Raw genomic sequence first — 12,604 nt, forward strand, 5'->3', positions numbered from 1 at the left:
TCCTGACAAATATTGTATACAAAATTATTTATTTACAAAAAAAAATTACCCAAAAGTCATAGTTTCATGACCTAAAACAGATCATTGACACAAAGGTTGAAACTACTCCACAGACTAGAAATATTCCACAATGCTTCTGTAAGGAGGCTTTAAATGTTGTACAATATAAGCCTGTCACCTGTTCTACTCTGAAAGTGATGCAAATACACAATAATACTGATATTCTACTAATAACTGATAAGTAAAAAAAAAGGTTATTTAATTTATTTATTTTTTAATTTCACCTTTATAACGAAACAGACTCGTCTCAGTACATGCCTGTTTTACTATCTAAATAGAATAATTAATGTTTTGGTTGCTTTTAACCTTACGTTAGGTTCTTTTGCTACCACAATCGCCACCTGTTAGCATAGATAAGTTAATAACTTTATGTTAATGTTGCGTTTGCTGTGCACTGAATGGTGAACAATTCCAGTAAAAAGAAAATATCGAGAAACAAGTATTTCTATTGTACAAAACCATATGGTGTTACCGCTCACGGGCTAATAAAACCCAAAAATATTTTTAGCTCAAGGAAGCCAGCAACACCTGGTATACTCTCTGCTTTATTTAATGAGTCTTTGTTGTTGTTTGAAAAATAAAATTACCGTATGTACTTACTATAGCATAGCAAACAATTGGAAAGAGTACTTGGTATGAAGATGACTTTATCGTAACGTATATACTTTGTATTGTTCTGTCTGTGCCTGTTCATGGTACAATTGAGTCTTTTTAGAAAACAAAATCTAGAATCATTGCACATGTCACACGAATGGCAAAAGAAGTACCACAAGGTGCAAGGTAAAGAAAGCAGCTTATCTAGTCTCTCCAGATTTCCTGAATGTCATATCAACTGTTGGTCACCGGAGAGAGACAAATGCTCATCTCTAGTTTTGGGTGTGACTGGTAAGAAGTATACTGAACTTGGACAAGTTTTACCGAGCAACACATTTCTTGTGCCGTTGAAGTAACAGAGTGGAGACAGTTAAGTTGCTCGAGAAATCGTAATTTTTTTCGAGTAGTACGGGTGAAAAGTATTGATTCAAACACACAATTATTCAAACTATTGATTCAAACAAGCTACACACAAAGGATGAAGTTAGTTCTGTGGTAAGTATGAATTATTTTGATTTTTTAATAACTCGGAAACATAGAAATCTAAAATACAAATTAGTCATGTATTTTCTGATTCGCGTTTCTACGTTATAAAGCCTTTCGACAAACTTCATTTGTGCTTAAAACTCCTTTCAAGTGCTCGTTCAGAATTATTTAACGAAGACGGGCATTGGTGCTTTTTTCAGGATCCTGAAAATAAATTACTTTATTGATTGACAAAAAGTCAGAGTTGTTAAGACAGGTTCGAATTTTTCATTAATGTTTTTAGACTCGGCCGTCACATAGTCGTTTTGATTTTTTATTTACTTTATGATTAATACAGGTTATTATATTACCAGTAACTTGCCAGACCTACGAAGATTTTTACGAATTATCGCTGCCCATTGTCTTAAACATTTAACCACACGTCTAGGACGTCTCATTATTTCCGAATGTATTTAAGTCTTCTCATATGTCTGTGATAAGAACAGAGCTTGTTTAAACGGAGAAAACTTCAGAAAGCCGTTAATTAAAAGTGACAGTAGAGTCATATGGTCATAGGTAGTTATCATAATTTAAATCCAGTTTTAGTAATTTGCACAAAGTTGTAATATTCTTCAGAAAAACCAGTCAACTATTCGAAAGCGCTCGAGTTTTGGGTCTCAGTTTGAAAGTATTAAATCTTGGTTTAGTACTATTCGTAAAATATTTGTTATTTAGTATAAAACAGGAACAGTAAAAAGCTATTATGATGTTTCCAGATATCTCTTAAGCTGTATATAAGAAAAAATGTGATGCTAATATGTTATCAGTGTTAGTGATTTGCTATAGATTGCGCCAATTCGTCATTAGCGGATTTATTTCGATGCTTGGATTAATCATTTGAACCGTTCACATTTTAATGGGAAACGTGTTACAAGTACGTAAATATAATATGGATCCGGCTAAATGAGATCCAGTTGCTACATTGAGAAAGTAAACTAAGGAATGCTGTTATTAAAATTTCAAAATGTAGTAGTACAAATAAAAGGCCAGTAAATAAAGTTTCGGGGGTGTCCCAAAAAGTTGGAAAGTAGAGAGTTCCAGGTTTTTCATGTAAGTTGCTCGATATGTTGTCCTTCAGTTATAAGGCTTAAATGCAACCCACTTCTTTAAATTAGCACCATATACACTTTTCTATATAAATTAGCTTCTTAACATTACATTGCAGATTATTTTGATGAGTAGTGGTCAACAACACATTTAAGAGACCTGAGAAATACAGAAACGTCATACAGTTAGAAATCTGAGTAGTACTTTGATTTTTAATAAATTTGGATGTTATGACCTTTCTGTTAACACAGATGTAAAATATTCGAAAGTTAAAGAAATGAGAGTAAAGTTTAGATTACGTTCCTTGTTAATTGTTTACATAGTAGCCCTGATTCTGGAAACGGTCTGAGAGTAGAGGTTAAGCGATGTAGGGTTTGTGTTTGATAAGATTCCCATAGAACGAATTCTATTCCTATATTTGGTTTACAAGCTTTTCAAACTTCATCAACCATCCAGTTTCTCACGGACTGTGCACCTGAAGTCCATATTTACATTTGAGATAAATGCAACAACAAAAGGTGAAAAGGTAATGGTGTTAAAACGATTGTTTCTCTTTGAACGCGCAAAGCTGCACGAGGGCTATCTGCGCTAGCAGTCTCTTATTTAGCAGAGTAAGACTAGAGGGAAGGCAGCTAGTCATCATCTCCCACTGCAAACTCTTGAGCTGCTCTTTTACAAACGAATAGTGGGATTCACCGTGACATTATAACGTCAACACGAGTGAAAAGGTCAGCATGTTTGGTGTGATGGGGCTTTGTACGCGCAACCCTCAGATTATGACTCGAGCACCATAACAACCAGGTCACGATGGGCCCATTCTATAGCTAACAGAATGAGGAAGGTTTGAACTACCATATAAACAAAACAATAGAAAATATACTTGAAATATCTTTCTTTAATTTTATACATATGTGCACGTGCATTATGTTTAACTTGCTTTTTTTTCCTGCTGTCCTTTATTTTCACTTTTAATATTCACTGTATTGTAGTTTGGTTACGTAGTACGCCTTAGCCACAATAGCCTGCTTTTTAGCCGTGTTACTGAATAACTTGTTAGTATTTTTGTACTTTTACCTGCTAGTTATTCAGTATTTTTTATAGGTAAACTCTTGATAGTGGTGTCTAATATATTAATATTTTTATATAGCAGGTTAATTTACTAATTCCTATTCTGAGGAAGAAATACTTTAAGGTTATCACTATAAGGCCTCAGCTGTATTTGTCTTGTTAAATACGATTTATAATTTATATACAATCTACCAAAAATAAATTCTGTTTCACATACAGAAAGAAAAATGGCATTTATTGTATATTAAACTTGTGTCGTGAGCTGCAAACAGAGCATTCTTTGTCAAAACGGTTTTTTTTTTTATTTAGTTTAAATGTATAGTCCTTTATTCACCACTACAAATAAATAACCAGTTAGTCTGATGACTAATATTGGATAATTAATTGTGACTGTATGTCATATGTTATCCAAAACCTAAAATATTTTAGGTGATTAGTGATGATTGAAGAACTATCAATGTATGTATAAAAGCAAAGTGTCGGTCACGCTCGATTTTTCCGAATTTTGTGAATTACATGAGTCCAATTCCACTTTTTCTCCTATGATACTTCCTCTTTTGATTGTACGATTCCACTTTAGTTGAATTTAATTGCTAATAAAGGTGTAAATATATTGCTCCTAAATGTTGACACTTTCTCTGTTGTATAAAAGCTTATAAAGGAGGGAATTCTCGGGACTAGATTTGGCATGACTTTATGTTTATGACACCACATCATTTACATCATTATGACGTCAATATAGGTAGGATCTGAATAGGAAAGCTGGTAAGACTCCTGTGAAAAATAAGTAAAACAGTAGCACAAATTTATACTTGGGAATAATTATGAAAAATGTTTGTTACACCAGACATAAAAATACCAATTATCTGTAGGGAAGTGGATGACGTTTCCTCAGAATTAAAACAGGTGTGTATGTAATCACATGGTCATCGTATGTTTTAACCTTTTATCTTAAGGCACCACTATGTAGCATGTTTGCTCAGTTATAAATACGTCGTGTATTCAAAATAATATGTAGCATGTTCTTGGGAAAGGAGATTTTTTTGTATATTGCAAGTTTTATACGAAATAATTTTGACTTCCAATGTTTTATCTTTGTTTTGATAGTCTTTTACGGTATTACGTAACTAAATTGCTTAAATTCCACATCTATACGAGGCCTACTTTGTTTATTTTCGTAGCTCTTTCAAGAAGCACAAATGAGCCGTGCAATAATAATTTAGGCCTGTAAGTCATTTTTTGTCTCTGAAATCCACGTTTCAGTGAATAAATAAGTTAACAAATTATGCATGTTTATGATTTTGTATTGTTCTCGGGACTTCATAAACTCATTCTCTCTTTTTTTCCTTTACAAAACCTGGTTGACTGAATGTTTCAGTAATTATTAGAATAAAAATAATATGATGCTCTGATATAATTTACGCGGTTTTAAATATCCCTAATAACACAAACCCGAGGCCTGGACTAAGTGGTGTGACAGCCGCAACTTAAAGGATGTTTGGAATATACAAGTTTGTTAATAATTCGTCACGATTTGGGTTATGTAATGAAAATATTCAACATTTCAAGTAGTGTTTTTCACTCTAGTATCTCTAGTAACATCAAACGAACAACTCGAGGGCAGTTTCTTTCTCTTTCTCGATCTACTTACGTCAACTAATGACAACAGATGCTGCCAGTGTACGTTTCAGAAATATGAAGTTTTGATTTTGTGAATAAGAGATCTTGCCTGTTGGTCATTACTCCATGTGTAACTAGTTTTTGCCACTCACGTGAGGATGTGCAGGTAACAGCTTAAGAGTAACATTTATTGGCACGTTCATATAATACAAAATTGTGCTGACACGACCTGAGATCTAGTTTTTACTGACTTCCAATGTTTTATCTTTGTTTTGATAGTCTTTTACGGTAATACGTAACTAAATTGCTTAAATTCCACATCTATACGAGGCCTACTTTGTTTATTTACGTAGCTCTTTCAAGAAGCACAAAGGGGCAGGCAAAGACGGTACACATTCGTTAATGTTACATTGCTTCACAAACTTGTACAGCGTATTAATGTGTTTAAAATATCTTTTTCCTTTGCCTGAAGAAGCAAAGCCTTTGAAAGAAACTGCCTTTTTTATTTAACGGGATATCAATTATTTACCGACTTGTTTTTTCGTACTTGTAGAATTAATGTTTTACAAAAGAAGTGTTTCTATCACGTAGTGACGATTCTATGGAGGAAACTTTTGGTGTCGTTCTTTCTTCCATATACTCTTGTAGATGTCCTCCAGTGGTACATCAATATGTATGTGGACTTACAACGCTAGAAAGCAGTCTTCAATATCCGTAGTGGACAGAGCACAGATAGACCATTATGAAACTTTGTACTTACCTTGAGCCAAACAAACGATATAGATATTTTAGGTCCCACTATTGATCTTACAATACTGAAATCTGAGAGTTCGATTCCAGACGGTAGACAAAGCACGGGTAGCCCATCGTATAGCTTTGCGCTAAAAACAAAACAAAAAAAAGAACACAACTATTTTAGACCAGTTTCATATCTTTAAGTTTGTATAAGCGTTCCCTTGTTCTGAAAATATGAGACTTCACATATTACACAGTAGTCCAGGGTTTCCAATCTTTAAATAACGGCGTCGCCTGTCTCAACAAACATTCTAGTCGTGTGACTAGTTGATCATTTGATATTTGAGATAGAGGTCCATCAGTGTGACTAGTTAATCATTTGAAATTTGAGACAGGGTTCCATCAGTGTGACTAGTTGATCTTTTGAGATTTGAGACAGGGTTCTATCAGTGTGACTAGTTGATCATTTGAGATTTGAGATAGAGTTCCATCAGTGTGACTAGTTAATCATTTGAAATTTGAGACAGGGTTCCATCAGTGTGACTAGTTGATCATTTGAGATTTGATACAGGGTTTCATCAGTGTGACTAGTTGATCATTTGAGATTTGAGACAGGGTTCCATCAGTGTGACTAGTTGATCATTTGAGATTTGAGACAGGGTTCCATCAGTGTGACTAGTTGATCATTTGAGATTTGAGACAGGGTTCCATCAGTGTGACTAGTTGATCTTTTGAGATTTGAGACAGGGTTTCATCAGTGTGACTAACTCCCCAGTGGAAGTTTTATTTATTATTTTATTTACATGCTTTATAAGCACTGTTATGGAGTTCCATCACATCACGTTTGTCAGTGTGCAGGTAGGCTGCGTGCTAATATCCCTAGCTCCTAACCACTGACTACATGAAACCAACTGTTCGTCAACAACCACTTTTACTTTATTAACAAATCGTCTGGAGATGGCCTTTATTGCGAGTCCAATATCCTAACCGTCAGGCGATAGCATATCCCCATTTAGTCAAATATTATTTGTTCTATATTTTAAACTGCAACAGTTCTGTTTTATATTGAAATTTACTTCCAAACTTGTATTCTCTTCCTTCTGGTCTTCCAGTTCCTTCATTTCTTGTTCATTGACTACATCATTCAGAAATATCATCAGGCTACCCAAGTGCTGTACCTTATCTTAAGTGTTGATATGATGGATGAGATATGGTTGTGGTTACTCTATGTGTAACAGACTGGCCAGAATCTCCTGTTTGGCAGTAATGTTGCTCAAACTAAGCCCAAAGTACAAAGTGTCGGAAAATTTGAGTTTGACTAATCCTGTTGCAATTCTCATGGTTACATTCTGGATTCTCTGTAACTTGATCATTGTCGACTTTACTGTTGATGCATCCAAGTGGAGATTTATAACTGAGTTCTAGAAGTGTGACAAGTAGCATGCTGGTTATTTAGCGAAGTAAGAAGACAGGACTTATGTTATTTATTTGACGTAAGGAGACAGGAATCATGCTATTTATTTAAGTTAGGAGACAAGGATCATGTTATTTAATGATGTGAAGACACAAGGATCACGTTATTTAGTGAAGTGAGGAGACAGGGATTATGTTATTTAATAAAGTGAGGATACAGGGATTATGTTATTTAGTGAAGTGAGGACACAGGGATCAAACTGCTTCTGTCAGGAAATATTGCTAGAAAGCGCTGACTGTATTTCTGGTTGCCTTTCTGGTTTGAATTATCGACTTTGTTGAAGGTGTTACATGTCAGGAAATAAGTTCAATTGTTGTCAAACTACTGATAATTTGAAAGTGACCCGAAGAGGAGAAGTTTCTGTTGTTGTATTTACGTAATCCCGCATTACGTTTGTTATTAGAAAGCTAACCAAATCAAACTGTCAAGCTCTTATTTTTCAAACAATATACTCAGTATAAATTAGAGATCAATGCTACTTTTACATAAAGTAAAATGAAATTATCAACACGTCAGTTCGGTTGTTGAATTTTGTACCATCTTACAAAACATATGTTAACACTTAAATAACCTATATTTTCGTAGTTTTTGCTTTACTCACCTACAGAATATTTGTATTAGAATTATCGTTTATTAACCAATCTCCAAAATCGTTCACTGTTAAACCTACTCGGTATTCGGATAATTAATTTCATTTTAATAAATATATAAAAACAAAGATTTCTTTAACACTTGAATAAACAACATAACTTTTGTGTTTATGCAACATTTAAATTAACGATGTAATATGGCTAACATTTGAATTAGTAATAGTCTTGGTTAAATTCTCACATATATAAATAATCTTATCATACGTACACGTCTCGACTCTCAGATCAACAACTTGTTTTTGAATTTCTAAAACACATAAACTATTCTTAACAACTAATAAACAAGCTTATAATAATTTATTATTGCTTATTTAATTTTGCCTGAAAAAGAACTTTTCGACATTCATTGTATATCTATATAAATATCATAGTACTGTCTGTTGTATGTTCATATAACTATTTGATAGGGTGAGAATGTATCTTCACCAAATTTGGTATGAAGATTCATCAGGACCACGCGAAGGTATATACAAATTTTCAGTTTTGTGGATTTGTTTCGTTTGTTTTGAATTTCGCGCAAAGCTACACGAGGGTTATCTAGGCTAGTCGTCCCTAATTTAGCAGTGAAAGACTAGAGGGAAGGCAGCTAGTCATCACCACCAACTGCCAACTCTTTTGCCAACTTTATTAGTCTTTAGACTATATGTTAATAACAAGAGGATTCCAAGGTTTTTAATGTGTGGATGGTATAGGTTAAATAGAGTTTCTTTGTTTGTTCGCAAGGTATCAAACAGCTTCATCAAAGACTCCTATGGCTCACAGTTAGGATAGACAGTGGAATTAACAATCACTCTTATTACGCATCCATAACTGAAAGTGAGGAACATATTTAGTAGCACCAAGTCTCGAGACGATGAACCCTATCATCTCCATTCTGTTACGTAAGGTCAAACTCAGGTCGTTTAAACGAACATTAGGTTACTAATGGACGTAAGTTAGCTAAGACAATGTTTAAGTTATTAATGCAATAATTCAATCGATTGCGCGCAATATTATTATCAATTAGCTGGAAAACCTGTACCCTGGACGGAAGCTATGTACATTCATAATTAATGAAACGTTATCTTAGGACATGAAAAGTTGCTTCCATTATACATAATTATAACAAACGGAAAAGTACCTATACATAGGCAAAAAAGAAAAAAGAAAAAGTGAAACCTCAAATTTTCACGAATCTCCGTATGGACGAATTGAACCTCCATATCAAAATCGGTGAAGATCCATCAACAGGGGTTGAAGAAGTAGTTTAAAAAAAAAACACACAAGAAAAACACCTATAAAACCGAGCTGGGCATGACCAGGTAGTTAAGACACTCGATTCGTAATCTGAGGGTCGCAGGTTGGAATCCCAGTCACACTAAACATGCTCGCCCTTTCAGCCGTGAGGACGTTATAAAGTATGGTGAATCCCATTATTCGTTGGTAAAAGAGTAACCCAAGAGTTAGCGGTGGGTCTTACACTGCTAAATTAAGGACCACTAGCGCAGATAGCCATCGAGTAACTTTGCGTGAAATTAAAAAACAAACAAAAACAAATTTAGTACATACGTTCTGTTACTTTGATTTGTTTAGAAGTTCTATTTAAAATGTCGAGTTCTTAAGTGTATATTTACTTTTTTCCCAGAATTTTCCTTTCTTTTACTTTTTATTCAAACTCGTTATTGCTTATTTCCAGGTTCCAGACGTGTTTCACTCTTCTGATGCTGTATTTTAAGAATTCGTTCAGCCATATAAACAGTATTTCCACCATACCACTCAACACTTATATTTTTGGAGGATATTCGGAATGCGCCTTAGTCTTGCGTAGAACGCAGGTAGACGCAAAAAGAAAATCTCTAGCGCCACCCTTCGGAGGATTTTTGGAGCTTATCAAACCTGGGTACATTTCATTTTTCCAATAATTCTACACTTCATTAGAAAGCACGAAAAGTTTTTGTTACTTCGTTACATTAATTTCAAACAGAACAAAAACAAAATGTTTTAGATATTTGAAATGGTTTTATGCGTCCAATTTAGTAGACGACGTTTCAGGTTTATTTGCAAAGTTCTTCATTAGATGAATAAAAACCTTTCACGAACTCCAAATCTCGTCTCTACGACTAATAAAGAGGCTGTCCATACGAGACTTTAAGAGTAGCAACTTAATGCTTAAGTTTTCTCTTTGAAATAGAATGTTTTAAATTCTAGTTATATTTCGTATTTAGTGCTTTCTTTTTCAGAAACGTTATATTTTAGGTCGAAGTAACTTCATCAACTAAATATAATTTATACAATAACAATTCATGACATAAGGGTCATCCCAACCACCACAGTGTTTCAGTCGGTCTAAAGAGACTTGATACAAGTTATAAGGTATCATTAACACTGAAACATGACAAATATAGTGTGGTTGACACGTTATACAGGGTGTTCGGAAAGTCACTGTGCACTTATATATTTATTAACAGACATGTTTCAATATAGAATACAGGAGGTAAATATGAATGACAATTATAAACAATGTTGAAAGTGACCCCCGTTGGCATCAATACAGACTTGGATCCTTCTTATTTTGTTTCTAAACACCGCTATCAGTTGCTGGCTTGAAATATAATAGCATATGATTAAAAAACTGCACAGTGACTTTCCGAAAACCATACATTCGGTTTTATTTTTTACCAGTTATTTAAATAAAGCGAAGTCATAGTCTTCTAATTAAATATTAAAAGATAACCAAGAATCGATAGCCGTTTAATATTTTGTGCTTTTACAGATTTGTATATCACAGCAGGCCAGTAGAAGAGGTTTGTATTCGCTACTCAGACGTCAACTTGGCTTTAGCTAATGCGAAACAACGTACAGGTAAATAATTTGCATATTTACTTATTTCAATTAGATCATTTCTACTAGGCTGCAAACAAATGAAAATATTATATTATATAAAATTATTTTTTCTATTCGGGTATGCGCGCCATCCACGTGACTAAAGGCCACTTTAATCTTAACAAACGATGAATCACATAATTTGTTATCAGAGGCAGACTACTGCTTCCAATCGTATCTTTTACGCTGCAATAATTATTCTTAATCCTAAAATGATGTGACACACAAGATACAACATTGAGTTCCTGCGTAAATGGCTGGAATAGTTTCAGTACGAACTCAAAATGACCTCTATTTTCAAAAATTGTAAAAAAAAAATTGAAATAGTCGTGCAACTTAAATAAGGGAGGTTACATAAAATATTTATTCTCCAAGTAGTGATTTAGAGCTTATTGCACTGAAAAAATAAAATGTAAAGAGAAGATGCTGTTTTCAAGGAAATCATTTCTGGAGAACATGTCAAGTTGAATCAGATGGCCCGCAAGAAAATTTTTCCTGGATAGCATGCCAAAGTGAATCAGATGGCCCACAAGAAAATCTTATGGATGACACGTCAAGTTGCATCAGATGACCTGCAAGAAAATATTTTCTGGATAACATGTCAAATTGAATCAGATGGCCCACAATAAAACTTTCTTGGAGAACACAGTTTAACACGTGGATAAACAAATGAGGTCAAAGAAAGCATTATTAGCAGTTTGAACCTCAACAGCTGTCAAGAATTTTAGATACAACAAAACATATTCGGATGATGGAACAGATAAAGATGATTGAATGCAAACTGAAATACTGAAATGCACAATTGAAGCATAATTAGCTTTAAAACTTTTGTAAGTAGTATGTGTAATATTAGTAAGTAGTAAGTAAATGCTGTTATTGAATGTTATGTCATGCTGCACTTCTTGATTCATATGTCTCTTTAGGTTACAGGTCACCATCAACTATAAACTCACTGGAACCAACTGCAGAAGATATTGGCATCACAGGGGAATTAGTATTGGAGACCACCCGTATTTTAGCAAGGAAGTAAGTTTTTTTTAACTGTTCATTTGTTGAAAACTAGTTAGTTTTATAAAACTATCCATTTCCTGAAAAAAGTAGATTCCCTCATAACTACGTGTTTATTGGATAGACAGTAGATTTATTGTAAGCTGTGTTTGTTGGAAAAACTAAACTACCTCGAGAACTATGTTTATTTATTCAGTAAATGATGAATAAAATAAGTAAGTATTTAAAAAAACTGTAAATTTGATGTAAGAAAACAGAAGAATTTTTAAACTAATAATCTGTTTAAAAGTTTTCTTTTTAAATTGTCCATTTCTTGAAAAAAATGTTCTCAAAACTATCTGTTTTTATCAAAGACAGATTCTTCTAAGTTGTCTTTTTACAGAAATTAAAGTTTTTTAAAAAGATATTCGTTTGTTGGAAAGACAGAAGTTTCCTCAAACAGTCAGTTAATTGGAAAAAAACAGTAAATTTTGTTGATGTTAACCTGTTGGAAAAACAGTAAATTTTGTTGATGTTAACCTTTTGGAAAAACAGTAATTCTTGTTTTTTAACTTGTCTATTTTTTTAAATCTAAAGTTTTTATAAGGTTCAACTGAAAGCAAGGCATAATTTGTTTTTTAAAACTGTCCGATTTCTTGAGGCAAACTGGTTTTCTTATAAAACACCAAGTTTGTATAAATTATCCAGATTCTTTAAAAAAAATAGAAAAAAACACACTATGTTTAAACCATAAGATGTTATAATAATAAAATTGGTTATTCATCGCAGTGTAATAAACCACTGTTTTCTAGCATAGTATTAATTTATTTTCCATTAATTGTTTTTAAACTATTATATTTAAACCAAATAGCTTTATTATTATTATCCACCAATTATAGACCTAATACAGTGTTGTTGTTTTGCTCTTAAAGAAAAAAAGATACTAAAACACAGATTTTTTTGTGTTACTGCAATTATACGC

The 12,604-nt window shown here is 33.4% G+C and overlaps 1 protein-coding gene across 1 annotated transcript in view; it reads left to right on the plus strand.

Moving 5' to 3' along the window:
* The first annotated feature begins 811 nt into the window (after positions 1–811).
* The window catches only part of LOC143251619 (chorion peroxidase-like), a 38,466-nt gene continuing 26,673 nt past the window's right edge, over positions 812–12,604 (plus strand). The window contains exons 1-4 of the mRNA XM_076502887.1: positions 812–840; positions 9,449–9,652; positions 10,544–10,614; positions 11,559–11,661. Of these exons, the coding sequence (XP_076359002.1) occupies positions 812–840; positions 9,449–9,652; positions 10,544–10,614; positions 11,559–11,661 (407 nt within the window). The remainder of the gene's footprint in view (positions 841–9,448; positions 9,653–10,543; positions 10,615–11,558; positions 11,662–12,604) is intronic.

This window comes from Tachypleus tridentatus, chromosome 6 (assembly GCF_004210375.1).
Source record: "Tachypleus tridentatus isolate NWPU-2018 chromosome 6, ASM421037v1, whole genome shotgun sequence".
Classification (NCBI taxonomy): Eukaryota; Metazoa; Arthropoda; class Merostomata; order Xiphosura; family Limulidae; genus Tachypleus; species Tachypleus tridentatus.